Below are 19,756 nucleotides of genomic sequence, written 5' to 3'. Positions count from 1 at the left end.
TTAGTGAATATATATTCTGTGTGATTTCATGTTCAAACATAATCTGTTGAACAAACTCAAAGTTGAGAATCAGATGAAATAGTTTACTACTGTCACATGGTGTTGCTTAAGAGAAGACTAATATTTGAGAACTTGGGATATGGGGTAGTTGTAAGATTATGCCTTGGCATTCCAGAAATTTGCCAAAAATATTAAATGGAGTAGAGCTTTATATGTATTGACTTCAATTCCTAGCATTTGTTGAATTTGTTGAAAATTGTAACTTATTATAGTCTGAAACATAGTTACTAGTGTATTACACCCTGACATAATTGTGACCTCAAGGGTAATTATTTAGTTCGTTCCTGATGGAACCAAATAGCTTAGATTTTGGAACGCATTTTACCATACTCTCTTCTTTTGAACTTGTTTATTTGACTGACATATCATCATGTTTTAGTAATTTAATGTTATATATGATATGGCCATTTTCTATTTTCTCAGTATTCCTTCATTTTGAAAAAGGTTTAATGACATTAAAATCAGTTGTCCATATGGGATGATAATTTGTTTCATAATGTTATAAAGTCTTCTTCATAATTTTTTTCATAACATTTATTACTTCCTTATTTCTTAGACTATAAATAAAAGGGTTTAATAAGGGAATCACTAGAGTATAAAAAATGGCAACAGGTATATCTTTATCTTCTTCATTACCTGACTTTGGTAGAACATACATGAAAAGAAGAGAACCATAGAATAATGAGACAGAGAGAAAGTGGGATGCACAAGTAGATAAGGCTTTGCCTTTTCCCTCTTTGGATTTCATCTTGAAAATTGTGAAAAGTATGAAAAGGTAAGAGATTATTACTATAGTAATAGTGAAGATTAAAACTGACCCTGCAAAGATAAACAGCATCAATTCATTGATATAAGTATCCACACAGGAGAGCCTGTATAATGGAAGGACATCACAAAAAAAGTGTTTGATTTGATGAGATCCACAGAAAGTTAATCTGAACAGAAACCCTATTTGAATCGTGGCATGCAGGTTTCCAGCTATGTAGGCCCCTGTGATCATCTGAATGCAGAGTTTCTTTGACATCATGGTGTGGTACTGCAGTGGGTTGCAGATGGCCACATAGCGATCATAGGCCATTGCTCCTAGGAGAAAGCAATCTACAGTTTCAGCAAGGCAGAGAAAATAAGATTGTGCCATGCATTCGTAGAGGGAAATCATTCTATCTTTAGAAAAGAAGTTCTCTAGCATTTTGGGGGTAATGGCACTGGAACAACAGGAATCCATCAGAGCGAGATTATCCAGAAAGATGTACATTGGTGTGTGAAGACGACGCTCTGAAACTATCAGTGCCACCAGGCCAAGATTCCCCACCATGGTGATGAGATAGATGGTAAGGAACATCAGAAACAGAAAGGTCTTCAGCTCTGGGTGATCTGTAAATCCTATGAGGATAAATTCAGTTGTCAAGGAGTGGTTATCCTCAATCATATCCAACTTCTCTGTTGACACAGGAATTGTGGAGATATAAGATTTGAAATTAGAGTGTGTATAATTTTCCTTTAAAATTTTTCTTTTTACAAGGAGTGGAGCTCTTCTTCAAGCTTCCCCTATTTCCTCTGGGATAGGAACACATACCTGTAGGGGACATTCATTTCTCTGTAATGCCAGCTTTTAAGATCTTGACTCTGAAACTCAGGATTCCCAAGAACATTTTGGTAATTCTAAGGAGGATGCTTACAGTGGAAAAGCCTTGTCTTTATGAATTTATGAAGAATACTCTACATATCTAGGCCATCCATATTTGATTCAGTATTCCCAACTAATGTGTGTCAGTTTTTATATCAGAGTTCCTTAAAATATATATCAAGCCACTTTTCATGTAGACATATATATTTTTAAATTGAGCAAATATTTTTCATGTACTCTCTCCATAGAGTGAATATTTGAATAGTGTACACAGATATGTTAAATTTATATCTTAGGAATTGCATGAAAATCACTAAGGATGAAGGAGGGGACTGTTCATCTTTAAAGAAAATTACCTTAGAAAGCTAAGAAAATAAATACCTATAGATTATCATCTCTTTCATCCATTCTCCCTGTGTCACGCTAAATCCATTATTCTCTGAATGTGGCCAGATATCTAAATCCTTTCCTCTTTTATGTAAAGCATAGTTTTTATATAATGATACTAATATCATTTACTCAGTGCCCCAGACTACACCAATCTCCATTTTTTGAAACATCAAGAGTGTCTTATATACCCAATGCAATCTAGAACTGCTTGTGTATAATCTAACATTGCTTTTTTTTCATATGTGCATGCACAATTTCCCTTTTATACTGTAGGTATTTTGAGGTTTTCTGTGACTACACTTCTTATAACAGCTGTACAGTGCTATGGGATAAAAACATGATTGATTCCAGTCCTACCTCCAGTTCAGTGACCTGGGATGAGTGAACTTGTTTTCAGTATCTACCAGTGATCTTTTGTATCTGCAAATTGAGACCTAATTTTGAAGAACAGTTTACAAAAGACATCATTCAAAATTCATTGTTTCAAAAAAAATCTGTGTATCTTTCTTTTACCTGAATTAATGTATCTACTATTTTTCTGTTTCCTAAGAAAATTATGTAAGATTTTCTGAAGTATGTCACAGTACAGTAAAAGTTAATAAATAAAAGTAAGCTATGCCTTTATACTTTAGTTTTCTAACACTTAGAAATAGAGAAAATTCTTTAAATCTTAATATGATTTGTGAGAAGAAATTTTGTTTTCCTTTAAAAGGCTACTTTCTACTATTATTTAGTGACCTATAAGACATATTGACTGCGTGTCTAATCATATAAATTCTTTGGTCAAAATGGTTTATTTCAGTTTCAAAACACCGGCACTGGCTAAAAGTTTTATTTACTTTTTGTTTTAAAATATTAAACATATGCCACTTTATTATTCAGCTGATACAAATAACTTTCTATGTGCATGCCTGAATTATATAACAGAATTACATTCTGTCCTTACCTGTATATTTTGAAGTTCTACCTTATAATCCGAGAGGTCAGCATAAACTAGGTCAGCATCCTAGTTTCTCAGTCTTCAGTTTTGCGAATAGCTAGAATGATAACTAAATAGTTGAAATCTAATAACAACAAAAAATGCTTAATAATTAAGAAAAATAAAAATTAATTGATGTTATATTAAAAGGAAAAGTAAACTAGAATATTCCTCTTACCTAGATTTCACTGAGAAGTGTTTTGTAACACCTCATTTTTTGCTTTGTGGTATTAGGTCTAATAGAATTTCAGAATATAAACCTTGGTCCTTAAAACGTTGGGATTAAAAGAATAAATATCTGGGAGACTACTAATAGGTCAGCGTCAATAATTATTTTCCTTAAAACGAAAATTTAAAATTTCCATCAAATGCTAAAGGGATTTCCTTGTAATGACTTCAGTGTATTTCTATTGGGAGATTAGGTCACAAAGACATACACTACCTGATGTTAATTAAAGATAACCTCTGAAAAAGTTAAAGTAAAAGACCTTCATTAAAGTCACTAATGTAATTTGAGATCATGTTGCTGATCTTAGGTAACTGACTTCATTTTTACAATTCTTTTCACTCTTTGTGTAAAATGTAAAATGAGCAGAAGAGACAGATTGGTTTCACCTCCTACTGGAGGAATTAACATGTTTATGAGATTTTAATATGTTTTATAAAAGATGATTGAATATTTTTTAAACTTTTTATTTTGAAATAATTTCAGATTTACATAAAAGATGCAAGAATAGTACAAAGAATCCTCTATTCTCTTCAGACTCCTCAAATGTTAATATATTACCACATTTGCTTTATCTATTTATCTATCCCTAAATAGTTTAGAGTATATTTCCTAAAAACAAGGACATTCTCTTTTATAACTATGATATAAGTATCATAATCAGGAAATTAATACTAAATGGCCTTAACAATACAATACAATACTAAATGGCCTTAACTTTGACAATTATACTAATAACATTCATTATAAGCAAAGAAAATCCAGGACCATGAGTTACATTCAGTTGTCATGTCTCAATTCTTCTTTATTTGGGAACAATTCCTCAGTTGTTCCTTGTCCTTTATGATCTTAACATTTTTGAAGAGTATATTTTTTAACTTAAATTTTATTTAATTTATTTTTTTATACAGCAGGTTCTTATTAGTTATCTATTTTATACATATTAGTGTATATATGTCAATCCCAATCTCCCAATTCATCACACCACCCCCCAACCCCCCACCATTTCCCCACCTTGGTGTCCATACATTTGTTCTCTACATCTGTATCTCTATATCTGCCCTGCAAACTGGTTCATCTGTACAATTTTTATAGGTTCCAAATATATGTGTTAATATATGATATTTGTTTTTCTCTTTCTGACTTACTTCACTCTAAATAACAGTCTCTAGATCCATCCACGTCTCTACAAATGACCCAGTTTTGTTCCTCTTTGTGGTTGAGTAATATTCCATTGTATATATGTACCACATCTTCTTTATCCATTGGTCTGTTGATAGGCATTTAGGTTGCTTCCACGACCTGGCTATTGTAAATAGTGCTGCAATGAACATTGGGGTGCATGTGTCTTTCTGAATTATGGTTTCTTCTGGGTATATGTCCAGTAGTGGGATTGCTAGGTCATATGGTAATTCTATTTTTATTTTTTTAAGGAAACTCCATACTGTTCTCCATAGTGGCTATATCAATTTACAGTCCCACCAACAGTGCAAGAGGGTTCCCTTTTCTCCACACCCTCTCCAGCATTTGTTGTTTGTAGATTTTCTGATGATACCCATTCTAGCTGCTGTGAGGTGATACCTCATTGTAGTTTTGATTTGCATTTCTCTAATAATTAGTGATGTTGAGCAGCTTTTCATGTGCTTCTTGGCCATTTGTATGTCTTCTTTGGAAAAATGTCTATTTAGGTCTTCTGCCCATTTTTGGATTGGGTTGTTTGTTTCTTTGATATTGAGCTGCATGAGCTGTTTATATATTTTGGAGATTAATCCTTTTTCTGTTGATTCGTTTGCAAATACTTTCTCCCATTCTGAGGGTTGTCTTTTCGTCTTGTTTGTAGTTTCCTTGGCTTTGCAAAAGCTTTTAAGTTTCATTAGGTCCCATTTGTTTATTTTTGTTTTTATTTCCATTACTCTAGGAGGTGGATCAAAAAAGATCTTGCTGTGATTTATGTCAAAGAGTGTTCTTCCTATGTTTTCCTTCAAGAGTTTTATAGTGTCCAGTCTTACATTTAGGTCTCTAATCCATTTTGAGTTTATTTTTGTGTATGGTATTAGGGAGTGTTCTAATTTCATTCTTTAACATGTAGCTGTCCAGTTTTCCAAGCACCACGTATTGAAGAAGCTGTCTTTTCTCCATTGTATATCCTTGCCTCCTTTGTCATAGATTAGTTGACCATAGGTGCGTGGGTTTATCTCTGGGCTTTCTATCCTGTTCCATTGATATATATTTCTATTTTTGTGCCAGTACCATATTGTCTTGCTTAATCTAGCTTTGTAGTATAGTCTGAAGTCAGGGAGTCTGATTCCTCCAGCTCCATTTTTTCCCTCAAGACTGCTTTGGTTATTCGGAATCTTTTGTGTTTCCATACAAATTTTAAGATTTTTTGTTCTAGTTCTGTAAAAAACGCCATCAGTAATTTGATAGGATTGCATTGAATCTGTACATTGCTTTGGGTAGTATAGTCATTTTGACAATATTGATTCTTCCAATCCAATAACATGGTATATCTCTCCATCTGTTGGTATCATCTTTAATTTCTTTCATCAGTGTCTTATAGTTTTCTGCATACAGGTCTTTTACCTCCGTAGGTAGGTTTATTCCTAGGTATTTTATTCTTTTTGTTGCAATGATAAATGGGAGTGTTTCCTTAATTTCTCTTTCAGATTTTTCATCATTAGTGTATAGGAATGCAAAAGACTTTTGTACGTTAATTTTGTATCCTGCAACTTTACTAAATTCATTGATTAGCTCTAGTAGTTTTCTGGTGGCATCTTTAGGATTCTCTATGTATAGTATCCTGTCATCTTCAAACAGTGACACTTTTACTTCTTCTTTTCCAATTTGTATTCCTTTTATTTCTTTTTCTTCTCTGATTGCCATGGCTTGGACTTCCAAAACTATGTTGAATAATAGTGGTGAGAGTGGACATCCTTGTCTTGTTCCTGATCTTAGAGGAAATGCTTTCAGTTTTTCACCATTGAGAATGATGTTTCCTGTGGGTTTGTTGTATATGGCCTTTATTATGTTGAGGTAGGTTCCCTCTATGCCCACTTTCTGGAGAGTTTTTATCATAAATTGGTGTTGAATTTTGTCAAAAGCTTTTTCTGCAACTATTGAGATGATCATATGGTTTTTATTCTTCAATTTGTTAATATGGTGTATCACATTGATTGATTTGCGTATATTGAAGAATCCTTGCATCCCTGGGATAAATCCCGCTTGATCATGGTGTATGATCCTTTTAATGTGTTGTTGGATTCTTTCTTTTTGCTGGTATTTCGTTGAGGATTTTTGCATCTATATTCATCAGTGATATTGGTCTGTAATTTTCTTTTTTTGTAGTATCTTTGTCTGGTTTTGGTATCAGGGAGCTGGTGGTGTCATAGAATGAGTTTGGGAGTGTTCCTTCCTCTGCAATTTTTTAGAAGAGTGTGAGAAGGATGGGTGTTAGCTCTTCTCTAAATCTTTGATAGAATTCACCTGTGAAGCCATCTGGTCCTGGACTTTTGTTTGTTTGTTGGAAGATTTTAAATCACAGTTTCAACTTCATTACTTGTGATTGGTCTGTTCATATTTTCTGTTTCTTCCTGGTTCAGTCTTGGAAGGTTATACCTTTCAAAGAATTTGTCCATTTCTTCCAGGTTGTCCATTTTATTGGCCTAGAGTTGCTTGTAGTAGTCTCTTAGGATGCTTTGTATTTCTGCAGTGTCTGTTGTAACTTCTCCTTTTTCATTTCTAATTTTATTGATTTGAGTCTTCTCCCTCTTTTTCTTGATGAGTCTGGCTAATGGTTTAACAATTTTGTTTATCTTCTCAAAGAACCAGCTTTTAGTTTTATTGATCTTTGCTATTGTTTTCTTTGTTTCTAGTTCATTTATTTCTGCTCTGATCTTTATGATTTCTTTCCTTCTGCTAACTTTGGGTTTTGTTTGTTCTTCTTTCTCTAGTTCCTTTAGGTGTAAGGTTAGATTGTTTATTTGTGATTTTTCTTGTTTCTTGAGGTAGGCTTGTATAGCTATAAACTTCCCTCTTAGAACTGCTTTTGCTGCATCCCATTGCTTTTGGATCGTCGTGTTTTCATTGTCATTTTTCTCTAGGTATTTTTTGATTTCCTCTTTGATTTCTTCAGTGATCTCTTGGTTATATAGTAACGTATTGCTTAACCGCCATGTGTTTGTGTTTTTTACATTTTTTTCCCCATAATTCATCTCTAAACTCATAGCATTGTGGTCAGAAAAGATGCTTGATATGATTTCAATTTTCTTAAGTTTACTGTGGCTTGATTTGTGACCCAAGATGTGATCTATCCTGGAGAATATTCCATGCGCACTTGAGAAAAAAGTGTAATCTGCTGTTTCCAGATGGAATGTCCTATAAATATCAATTAAATCTATCTGGTCTATTGTGTCATTTAAAGCTTCTATTTCCTTATTAATTTTCTGTTTGGATGATCTGTCCATTGGTGTAAGTGAGCTGTTAAAGTCCCCCACTATTATTGTGTTACTGTCGATTTCCTCTTTTATAGTTGTTAGAAGTTGCCTTATGTATTGAGGTGCTCCTATGTTGGGTGCATATATATTTATAATTTTTATATCTTCTTCTTGGATTGATCCCTTGATCATTATGTAGTGTCCTCCTTTGTCTCTTGTAACATTCTTTATTTTAAAGTCTATTTTATCTGATATGAATATTGCTACTCCAGCTTTCTTTTGTTTTCCATTTGCATGGAATATCTTTATTCATCCCCTCACTTTCAGTCTGTATGTGTCCCTTGGTCTGAATTGAGTCTCTTGTAGACAGCATATATAGGGGTCTTCTTTTTGTATCCATTCAGTGAGCCTGTGTCTTTTGGTTGGAGCATTTAATCCATTTACATTTAAGGTAATTATTGATATGTGTGTTCCTATTACCATTTTCTTAATTGTTATGTGTTTAGTTTTGTAGGTCCTTTTCTTTTTTTGTATTTCCCACTTAGAGAAGTTCCTTTAGCATTTCTGTAGAGCTGGTTTGGTGGTGCTGAATTCTCTTAGCTTTTGCTTGTCTGTAAAGCTTTTGATTTCTCTGTCGAATCTGAATGAGATCCTTGCTGGGTAGAATAATCTTGGTTGTAGGTTCTTCCCTTTCATCACTTTAAGTATATCATGCCACTCCCTTCTGGTGTGTAGAGTTTCTACTGAGAAATCAGCTGTTAACCTTATGGGAGTTCCCTTGTATGTTATTTGTCATTTTTCCCTTGCTGCTTTCAATAATTTTTCTTTGTCTTAATTTTTTGTCAATTTGATTACTATGTGTCTGTGCATGTTTCTCCTTGGGTTTATCCTTCCTGGGATTCTCTGTGCTTCCTAGACTTGGGTGACTATTTCTTTTCCCATGTTAGGGAAGTTTTCAACTATAATCTCTTCAAATATTTTCTCGGGTCCTTCTCTGTCTCTTCTCCTTCTGGGACCCCTGTAATGCGAATGTTGTTGCATTTAATGTTGTCCCAGAGGTCTCTTAGGCTGTCTTCATTTGTTTTCATTCTTTTTTCTTTATTCTGTTCCGTGGCAGTGAATTCCACCATTCTGCCTTCCTGGTCACTTATCCATTCTTCTGCCTCAGTTATTCTGCTATTGATTCCTTCTAGTGTATTTTTCATTTCAGTTATTGTATTGTTCGTCTGTGTCTGTTTGTTCTTTAGTTCTTCTAGGTGTTTGTTCATTCATTCTTCTAGGCCTTGTTAAACATTTCTTGCATCTTCTCGATCTTTGCCTCCATTCATTTTCTGAGGTCCTGGATCATCTTCAGTATCATTATTCTGAATTATTTTTCTGGAAGATTGCCTATCTCCACTTCATGCAGTTGTTTTTCTGTGGTTTTATTTTGTTCCTTCATCTGGTACAAAGTCCTCTGCCTTTTCATTTTGTCTATCTTTCTGTGAATGTGGTTTTCGTTCCACAGGCTGCAGGATTGTAGTTCTCCTTGCTTCTGCTGTATAACATGATTGAATCTTGAGAGGATACTAATTTTGATATTTTTAGTCCCACATATGAATTACTGAGATTGTTCTCCTTTCTTTTAAGTATACACCTTATTTGTCTTTATTATGCTGATTCCCCCTTTATTCTAGTAATTAGTCTCCAGTATGCTATATATTTGTTAGTATGACTATAGTCAGTCACTCCTTCCGCCAACCACTATTAGCTTAAGAGGGAAGAGATGTCACTGTTATGTTCATTCATGTATTTCTAGCAATTGAATAACATGTGGCACTTTACAGCACTCAATAAATATTTATCTGATGAATGAAAAAAAAGATCATACTCCCTTGCTTAAGTATTTGAAATGGTCTTTGATTAGTTTTCAAACAAATTGTTTTTTCTTATTTTTTTATTCCAGATGCGCCACAGTCTGTATCTTTCCTCTCTTCTTGCTTTCTTCCTCTCACCTCAAGGCACTTGGCCATGTGCATCCCTTCATTCTTCCTCTGTGCACTTGCTTATGTTTCCTCATCTAAAACACTTTACTCTCCTTCTCTTTCCCCCCAATCCTACTCATTCTTGATCTCAAATCAGATCTCATTCTTGAGGACTTTTCTAGTCCTCTAAATTAAATAGATTTTCCCTTTCCTGGTCTCCATGATAATTACCTGCTTTTATAATACATTTACGCCTTTATCAAATAGGGTTTGTATGTGTCTTGAGTGTAAAATTATTGGCTAAATATCCATAAGTCACCGATCATGTCTTATGTCTTTTGGGCTCCTAACAACAAAATGAGCTAAATCCTTAATACAAGCTTCATTGATTTTTCAAATTTCAGTTCTGTGTAACTTTAATCAAGTATTTACAATATACAGAGTGTTGAAAGAGACCATGGATAGAATGAGCATAGGATAAAGAGTTCTTAGGTTTTAGAAATGGTTCCTGACAAGAAGCTCATAATCTAGTGGGGAGAAAGACACTTTCATTGCTAACCAGCAGGCAATTCAGGTTGTTATATAAAAAAGTGTAAATATGCTATATGAAAATATGATGAAGGAAGTGAATGGAGACCTGGAGGAAAAAAGAAAGATTTCTCATTGGAAGGACCATTTCAGATGAACCTTCCAGGACAAGTAGGATTATAATATGTGAAGCACATGACGAAAAAAAGCAACAGAATGGAAGCATATGATAAAATCCTGGAAGCTTGAAATAGCAAGACGTAATTAAAAAGTGGATAGTAAATAAGGTTGGCTGAAGCCCACTCATACATGATATAGGAGACACTTACAGGTAATTTATAAGGCATGGGAAAATAGATTGGAAATTGTTCTATTTGGTTCTTTCCCTGCCAATTCATCAAACCCTCTCTCTCAGTAAGGTCAAAACCAACGCTAAATGTCTACTCCAAAGAGCATCTAATTATCTGCCTAACCAAGCTGTGGTGTTTGGTACTATTGAAAGTTGTCACCTCTGGTTCTGTGATAACACTCACTGCTTCTGTCTTCCTGACTGTTCCATCTCAATCTTTAATGCTGGGTCGTATTTCTCTCTTTGCCTTTAAAATGTTTGCATTCCCCCCAGTTCTGTACTTGACCACCCTCTTCTTTCATTCTGGAGTTTCCCCCAGATTTTCTCATTTACTTATATATTTCACCTATGTTCCACCTTCTGGTGGCTTCACTATAGGAGAGGAAAAAGACAATTTTTTTTGGTTTTAATTTACAACCCATTTATTTTTAATTAATTTTTAATGTGTAGCTATTTTATTTTAGTTTTAAATTTCATTTCATATTGTAATAGAGTTGTTTAACAATGTTGTGTTAGTTTCAGGTGTACAGGCAAGTGATTCAGTTATACATATACATGTAGCTATTCTTTTTCAAATTCTTTTCCCATTTACGTTACTACAGAATATTGAGCAGAGTTCCCTGTGCCATATAGTAGGTCCTTGTTGGTTATCTCTTTTAATATAGTAGTGTGTATATGTCAGTCCCAAACTCCCAATTTATCCCTCCCCTCCCCCACCATTTCCCTTTGGTAACCATAAGTTTGTTTTCTAAGTCGGTGAGTCTGTTTCTGTTTTGTAAATAAGTTCATTTGTGTCATTTTAAAGAAAGATTCCTCATATAAGTGATATTATATGATATTTGTCTTTCTCTGCCTGACTTACTTCACTTAGCATGATAATCTCCAGGTTCATCCATGTTGCTGCAAATGGCATCATTTCATTCTTTTTAATTGCTGAATAATATTCCATTGTATATATGTACTACATCTTCTTTACTCCTCTGTTGATGGTCATTTAGGTTGTTTCCATGTCTTGGCTATTGTAAACTGTGCTACAATGAACATTAGGGTGTATGTATCTTTCTGAACCATGGTTTTCTTCAGATATATGCCCAGGAGTGGGATTGCTGGATCATACAGTAGCTCTGTTTAGTTTTTGAAGAAACCTCCATATTGTTCTCCATAGTGGCTGCACGAATTTACATTCCTACCAACAGTGTAGCAGGGTTCCCTTTTCTCCACACCCTCTCCAGCATTTATTGTTTGTAGATGATGATGGCCATGCTGACTGTTGAGAGGTGATACCTCATTGTAGTTTTGATTTGCATTTCTCTAATAATTAGTGATGTTGAGCAGCTTTTCATGTGCTTCTTGACCATTTGTATGTCTTCTTTGGAGAAATGTCTATTTAGGTCTTCTGCCCATTTTTTGATTGGGTTTTTTGTTTTTTTAATATTGAACTGCATGAGCTGTTTATGTATTTTGGAGGTTAATCCTTTGTCCATTGATTCGTTTGCAAATATTTTCTCCCATTCTGAGGGTTGTCTTTTCGTCTTGTTTGTAGTTTCCTTTGCTTTGCAAAAGCTTTTAAGTTTCATTAGGTCCCATTTGTTTATTTTTGTTTTATTTCCCTTACTCTAGGAGATGGATCAAAAAAGATCTTGCTGTGATTTATGTCAAAGAATATCCTGCCTATGTTTTCCTCTAAGAGTTTTACAGTATCTGGTCTTACATTTAGATCTTTAATCCATTTCGAGTTTATTTTTGTGTATGGTGTTAAAGAATGTTCTAATTATTTTTTTACATGTAGCTCTCCAGTTTTCCCAGCAACATTTCTTTAAGAGACTTCTTTTTCTCCGTGGTACAGTCTTGCCTCCTTTGTCATAGATTAATTGACCATAGGTGTGTGGGTTTGTTTCTGGGTTTTCTATCCTGTTCCATTGATATATATGTCTGTGTTTGTTCTCATTCCATGCTGTTTTGATGACTGCAGCTTTGTGGTATAGTCTGAAGATGGAGCCTGATTCCTCCAGCTCCGTTTTTCTTTCTTAAGATTGCTTTTGTTATTCATGGTCTTTTGTGTCTCCATGCAAGTTTTAAGAATTTTTGTACTTGTTCTGTGAAAAATGCCATTGGTAATTTGATAGGGATGCATTGAATCTGTAGATTGCCTTAGGTAGTGTAGTCATTTTGACAATATTGATCCTTCCAATCCAAAAACATGGTATATCTCTCCATCTGTTTGTGTCATCTTCAGTTTCTTTCATCAGTGTCATAGTTTTCAGTGTACAGGTCTTTTACCTACTTAGGTATGTTTATTCCTAGGCATTTAATTCTTTTTGATGTGTTGGAAAATGGGATTGTTTCTTTAATTTCTCGTTCTGATCTTTCATTGTTAGTATATAGAAATGGAACAGATTTACATATATTAATTTTGCATTCTGCCACTTTACCAAATTCATTGATGAGCTCTAGTAGTTTCCTGCTAGCATCTATAGGATTTTCTATGTATAGTATCATGTCATCTGCAGTGACAATTTTACTTCTTCTTTTCCAATTTGTATTCCTTTTATTTCTTTTTCTTCTCTGATTGCTGTGGCTAGGACTTTCAAAACTATGTTGAATAAAAGTGGTGAGCTTGGACATCCTTGTCTTGTTCCTGATCTTAAGGAAATACTTTCAGCTTTTCACTGTTGAGTATGCTGTGAGCTGTGGGTTTGTCATATATGACCTTTATTGTGTTGAGTTATGTTTCTTCTATGCCAACTTTCTTGAGAGTTTTTATCATAAATGGGTATTGAATTTTATCAAAAGATTTTTCTGCATCTGTTGAGATTATCATGGTTTTTATTCTTCAATTTGTTGTTGTGGTGTATCACACTGATTGATAAGCAGATATTGAAAAATCCTTGCATCCCTGGGGGATAAATCCTATGTGATCATGGAGTATGATCCTTTTAATATATTGTTGGATTTGGTTTCCTAGTACTTTGTTGAGGATTTTTGTGTCTTTATTCATCAGTGATATTGGCCTGTAATTTTTTTTTTAACATCTTTATTGGAGTATAATTGCTTTACAATGGTATGTTATTTTCTGCTTTATAACAAACTGAATCAGCTGTACATATACATATATCCCCATATCTCCTCCCTCTTACATTTCCCTCCAAGCCTCCCTATCCCACCCCTCTAGATGGATACAAAGTACGGAGCTGATCTCCCTGTGCTATGTGGCTGCTTCCCACTATCTATTTTACATTTGGTAGTGTATATATGTCCATGCCACTCTCTCACTTCATCCCAGCTTACCCTTCCCCCTCCCCATATCCTCAAGTCCATTCTCTACATCTGTGTCTTTATTCCTGTCCTGCCCCTAGGTTCTTCAGAACCACTTTTCTTTTTTTTTAGATTCCATATATATGTGTTAGCATACGGTATTTGTTTTTCTCTTTCTGACTTACTTCACTCTGTATGACAGACTCTAGGCCCATCCACCTCACTACAAATACCTCCATTTCATTTCTTTTTATGGCTGAGTAATATTCCATTGTATATATGTGTCACATCTTCTTTATCCATTTATTTGTCGATGGACACTTAGGTTGCTTCCATGTCCTGATGACTGTAAATAGAGCTGCAATGAACATTGTGGTACATGACTCTTTTTGAATTATGGTTTTCTCAGGGTATATGCCCAGTAGTGAGATTGCTGTGTCGTTTGGTAGTTCTATTTTTAGTTTTTTAAGGAACCTCCATACTGTTCTCCATAGTGGCTGTATCAATTTACATTCCCACCAACAGTGCAAGAGGGTTCCCTTGTCTCCACACCCTCTCCAGCATTTGTTGTTTGTAGATTTTCTGATGATGCCCATTCTAACTGGTGTGAAGTGATACCTCATTGTAGTTTTGATTTGATATAGGAGTCTATATATAAACAAGATTGTTTTAAGTTGCTGGTCATTTAATTTCAAATATATTTTCAATATCCTGCATTTGTACTCTCCTCTTCTCATGATTGTTGGTCTTGATATCATATTTGTGTGGGGTTGATTTCTTACCTTTACTGTATGTTTACCTTTACCAGTGACCTTTTCCATTGGCAGTTTTCTTGTTTTTCTTTTTTTTTCTTTATTTTTTTTGGGTACGTTGTGTCACAGTTGTGGCACTCAGGGTCTTCATTGAGGCACGCGGTATCTTTCGTTGTAGTACAGGCTCTTCATTTAGGCATGTGGGCTTCTCTCTAGTTGTGGCATGCAGGATTTTTCTGTCTCTAGCAGTGGCGCATGGGCTCCAGGGCACATGGGCTCTGTAGTTGTAGCACGCGGGGTCCAGAGTGCATGGGCTCTGTAGTTTGTGGCATTCAGGCTCTCTCATTGAGGCACGTGAGCTCAGTAGCTGTGGCGTGTGGGCTTGGTTGCCCATTGGCATGTGCGAACTTAGTTCCCTGACCAAGGATCAAACCCACGTCTCCTGCATTGGAAGGCAGATTCTTTACCACTGGACCACCAGGGAAGTCCCTCCATTGGCAATTTTTTTTTCTAGATGTAACCTTTTGTTTTCCACCTGGAGAACTTCCTTTAGCATTTGTTGCAAAGCTGGTCTGGTGGTGCTGAATTCTCTTAGCTTTTGTTTGTCTGTAAAGCTTTTTATTTCTCTGTCAAATCTAAATGAGAGCCTTGCTTGGTAGTGTATTCTTGGTTGTAGGTTTTCCCCTTTCATCACTTTAAATATGTTGTGCCACTCCCTTTTGGCTTGCAGAGTTTCTGCTGAAAATCAGCTGATAACCTTATGGGTAGTCCCCTGTATGTTATATTTTGCTTTGCCCTTGTTGCTTTTAATATTTTCTCTTTGTCTTTAATTTTTGTCAATTTGATTACTATGTGTTTTGGTGTGTTCCTCCTTGGGTTTATCCTGCCTGAGACTCTCTGTGGTTCCTGGACTCGGGTGACTGCTTCCTTTCCCCTGTTAGTGTAGTTTTCAGCTATTATCTCTTCAAATATTTTTTCAGGTCCTTTTTCTCTCTTTTCTCCTTCTGGGATCCCTATAATGTGAATGTTGGTGTGTTTAATGTCATCCCAGAGGTCTCTTAGACTGTCCTCATTCATTCTTTTTTCTTTATTCTGTTGTGAGGCAGTGATTTCCACCATTCTGTCTTCAGCTCACTTGTCTGTTCTTCTGCCTCTGTTATTCTGCTATTGATTCCTTCTAGTGTATTTTTCATTTCATTTATTGTATTGTTCAGCTCTGTTTATTTATTCTTTAAATATTCTAGCTCTTTGTTAAACATTTTTTATATCTTCTTGATCTGTGCCTCCGTTCTTTTTCTGAGATCTTGGATCATCTTCACTATCATTACTCTGAATTGTTCTTAGAGTAGATTGCCTATCTCCACTTCACTTAGTTGTTCTTCTGGGGTTTTATCTTGTTCCTTTGTCCTGGACATATTCTTCTGCTGTCTCATTTTGTTTAACTTTCTGTGATTGTGGTTTTTGTTCTGCAGGCTGCATGGTTGTAGTTCTTCTTACTTCTACTGTCTGCTCCCTGGTGGATGAGACTCTCTAAAAGTCTTGTGCATGTCCTGGTTGGAGGCACTGTTTCCTGCCCACTGGTGGGTGGAGCTGGATCTTGTCCCTCTGGTAGGCAGGGCCATGTCAAGGGGTGTGTTTAGTGGGAAGCTGTGTTCTCAGGAAAACTTTAAGCAGCTTGTCTGCTGATGGGTGGGGCTGTGTTTCCACGCTGTTGGTTGTTTGGCCTGAGACGTCCCAGCACTGGAACCTAGAGGCTTTTGGGTGCGTCCAGGTCTTGGTGAGAAAATGGTGACCTCCAGGAGGACTCATGCCAATGAATACTCCCAGAACTACCACCACCAGTATGTTTGTCCTCTCAGTGAGCCACAACCGCATCCTGCCTCCTCAGGAGACCTTCTGATACCAGCAGGTAGTTCTGGCCCAGGCTGTGATGAAGTCGCTACTATTTCCCCTGGGTCCTGGTGTGCACAAGACCAGTGTGTGCCCTCCAAGAAATGAGTTTCTCTTTCCCTCAGTCCTGTGGAATTCCTAGAATCAAACTCTGCTGCCCTCCAAAGCCAGATTCTCTGGGAGCTCCTCCTCCCATTTCCAGAGCCTGAAATGGGGCTCAAAACTTTCACTCCTGTGGGAGAACTCCTGTGATATATTTATTTTCCAGTTTGTGAGTTGCCCACCCAGTGGGTACGGGATTTGATTTTATCAGAATTGTGCCCCTCCTACCATCTCATTGTGGCTTCTTTTTCTTTGGTTGTAGGGTATCTTTTTTGGTAGGTTCCAGCATTTTTTTGTCGATGATTGTTTAGCAGTTAGTTGGGGTTTTGGTGTTTTCATAAGAAAAGTTAATGTCCTTCTACTCCACCATCTTGTTTCTGCCCAGTTCCAAGACATTTTTAGTGTATATTCATATCAGTACAATCATCAGGAGTATGTTCTGAATATATACATTTTATTTATGAATTGGTAAATGTACCACTATGCTAAAATATTATGTATATTATAAAATATGAAAATAGATATTAATAATGACTTAATTACAAAATGGTATTAAAAGTGTTAATTTATGTATTAATATTATAAAAGGATGTTACTCCCACTAACACTATTATTAATTAATTAAATAATAATAATCTTATATTCAGAAAAAGAAATGTGATGATATATGGTATGTTCTTCAAATCTTAGCTAATGCTATGTTATAGCACTTCAAGAACTTGTTTAAATTTATTTCCAAACCTTCTTAATGTCTGACACAGTTGAAAAGATCCTACACACAGATACCTCTCCCCAAATGGAGAAGAATGCAAGTTTTGATTGGGTCCCAAAACAAGGAAGGGCTCTCCAGCCAGTCCAAGCTGTGAGGTAAACAGCCATGATATTCAGGACAAATGACTCAACAGACCAATGGTGTTAGAGATATCTGAGGTGGGAAGAGGATGTAGATTGAGTGGAAAGTTAACGGAAAACTCTAATAGGAAATACCTTACTGATTTTGAGCAAGCCTTGTTTTCTGCAGCAGAGAATTATAAACTATTCAAAAAGTAAAAAATAACTCCCTGGTGTGCTATGAACCATGATAGAGAAAGAGGTCCTGACTTTGGGACATCAACTGACAAAGACGCCAGAAGTGACTCCAGGAGCTGGAATATATCAGACTAAAAATTAAATGAATGAGTGGGACCAGGAGCATTCATTAGAAGGTGAAGCTGACGTATTCAAGGATAATCTGAGAAGGGCCAGAGAATATAGTAGGCTGCACAGGCAGTTGATCCAGATCTCTATGACATCTTACCCTCATCTCACATGGTCTGGTCTCAAGAGGCCAAATTGTTTCTTGGATGGTTAGCTGGGTATGTTAATGCCATAATGTATAGTTTCACAAAGGGTGACATTGAAAGACATCAATAAGGGGAAATCCTTCCTTAGAGCAGTGGAATCATCATTCATTTCTGTTGTATAGAAAGAGAAGTGGTCCAAGCTAAGAATATATAGACTCAGGGTAGATGTGAATGGTTTGGGTATTGCTCAATGGCCTTGGGGGAGAAAGATGAGAAGGTGAGGGACCAGGAAATCTGAGGAAGAGCATATGAATGGATCTACTGGAATGGATACAAAGTGTGGAGATCCTTATATTTCATGTAAAGGTTCACCAGAGAGCCTGTACCATGGAAGAGCTACTAAACAACCAAATAGACAGAATGACTCAGCCAGTTGACGTCATCCTGCTCTGTTCATCTGCCACCTAATGCTGGATTATGGACACATGAAAAGTGGCTATATAGCTGGGATGGAGGCATGCATGTGCCTAATAACATAGGCTCCAACTTTTCCAGGCTGATCTAGCAACTCTTTCTCCCAAGTGTTCAACTTGCCCAAAACAGAGACCACTGTGGAGCCCCCAATGTGGCAATATCCCTCAAGGAGATCAGCCAGCCAGTTGGTAGCAAGTTTGCCACTGTGAACCTTTTCCACTCTAAAGTGGGAAGCATTAATCTTTGCTGGAATCAATATAATCCAAGTATGGGTTATCTTTCTTATCTGCAAGGCCTCAGGATGCACCACTATCAGAGGCTTGGTACATAACATTGCATTGAACCAAGAAATCTAGTTTGCAGTAAGGATGGTGTGGTATTGGGCTCTGACTGGTCATTGTTTCTTTCCTATTTCATTCACCTAGAAGTTACTGGCTTAATAATTGATGAATGAAATGACCTTATGAAAATATAATTGGGGTGTTAGGACTGCATCCTCTGTGGTTCAGTATCCACCAAAACTCAATGATCATTTTATGTTGCCATGTCCTCAGTAAACTGAATACCTGGGTCTAGGAAATCTCCTAGTGACCCTCTTGGGGAATTTGGACTCTATGTCCCCACATCCCTGAGCTATATGGGTTTATATATCCTGGATCTTAGAGTAGAGATGCTCTTCTCAGGGAATGCAGCAAGAATCCCATTATATGTAAAGCTACAGCTGCCACCCAACTGTTTTGGTTTCCTTGTTCCAAGAGTTCACCAAGAAAGGAAATGAGTCACAAGGCTTATTGGGGGTATTTGACCCTTATTATCAAGAAGAGGTAGAGCTGTTGTGATGGAGTTGGAGGAGCAAAACTATGTTGGGCATTCAGGTGATTCGTAAGCATCTGCTGGTACTCATTGCTCAAATTTGACAGCAAATAGAAAAATACTACAACCATGTCCTGAAAAGCTTCATACCCCACAGGCTCAGACCCCACAGGATTCTACTTCTGGATCAACCCATCATGTCAGTCACCTGGACCAACAGAGGTGAAATGAATCAGTAAGAGGGAGAAGGTGAATATTAACGTGGTCCTGAGACTAGCTGTAACTGTGGGAACTGCACAGAAAGATCCACATCCTGGCGGAGTTTTCCCCAGAACTAATACTACTTTCCCCAGAACTAATATTAATTTCTTGCTAATAAGGAATTAGTAACTCTGAACAGTAAAAGAGATGGCATATAATGGATCTGTAGTTCACAGCCCAGATCCCACCTTATTTTCCAAGCGTAAGAGTGCTAGTAGCTGACAGCTCTCAACTAAGCCCCTGTCCAGGAAATGTCCTTAGCTGAAGAGAATTGACCTTTGAAGGTGTATAACCTTCCTTGAGTATAGCCTGCATCCAGTGACTGTTCCAAGAAGGTATAAATTCCAGCCCCCTGCCTTAACTCATGGGA

The 19,756-nt window shown here is 36.4% G+C and overlaps 1 protein-coding gene across 1 annotated transcript; it reads right to left on the bottom strand.

Annotated features, from left to right (window-relative positions):
* Window positions 1-559: 559 nt before the first annotated feature.
* LOC133093253 (olfactory receptor 5K3-like) lies at window positions 560-1,489 on the bottom strand. The gene has a single exon (XM_061193009.1). The coding sequence runs from the start codon at window positions 1,487-1,489 to the stop codon at window positions 560-562; it is 930 nt and encodes a 309-aa protein (XP_061048992.1).
* Window positions 1,490-19,756: the final 18,267 nt, after the last annotated feature.

Source organism: Eubalaena glacialis, chromosome 6 (assembly GCF_028564815.1).
Source record: "Eubalaena glacialis isolate mEubGla1 chromosome 6, mEubGla1.1.hap2.+ XY, whole genome shotgun sequence".
In the NCBI taxonomy this organism is placed as follows: domain Eukaryota; kingdom Metazoa; phylum Chordata; class Mammalia; order Artiodactyla; family Balaenidae; genus Eubalaena; species Eubalaena glacialis.
Note: the sequence above shows the minus strand (reverse complement) of the source record. Positions and strands in the feature narration are given on the sequence as shown.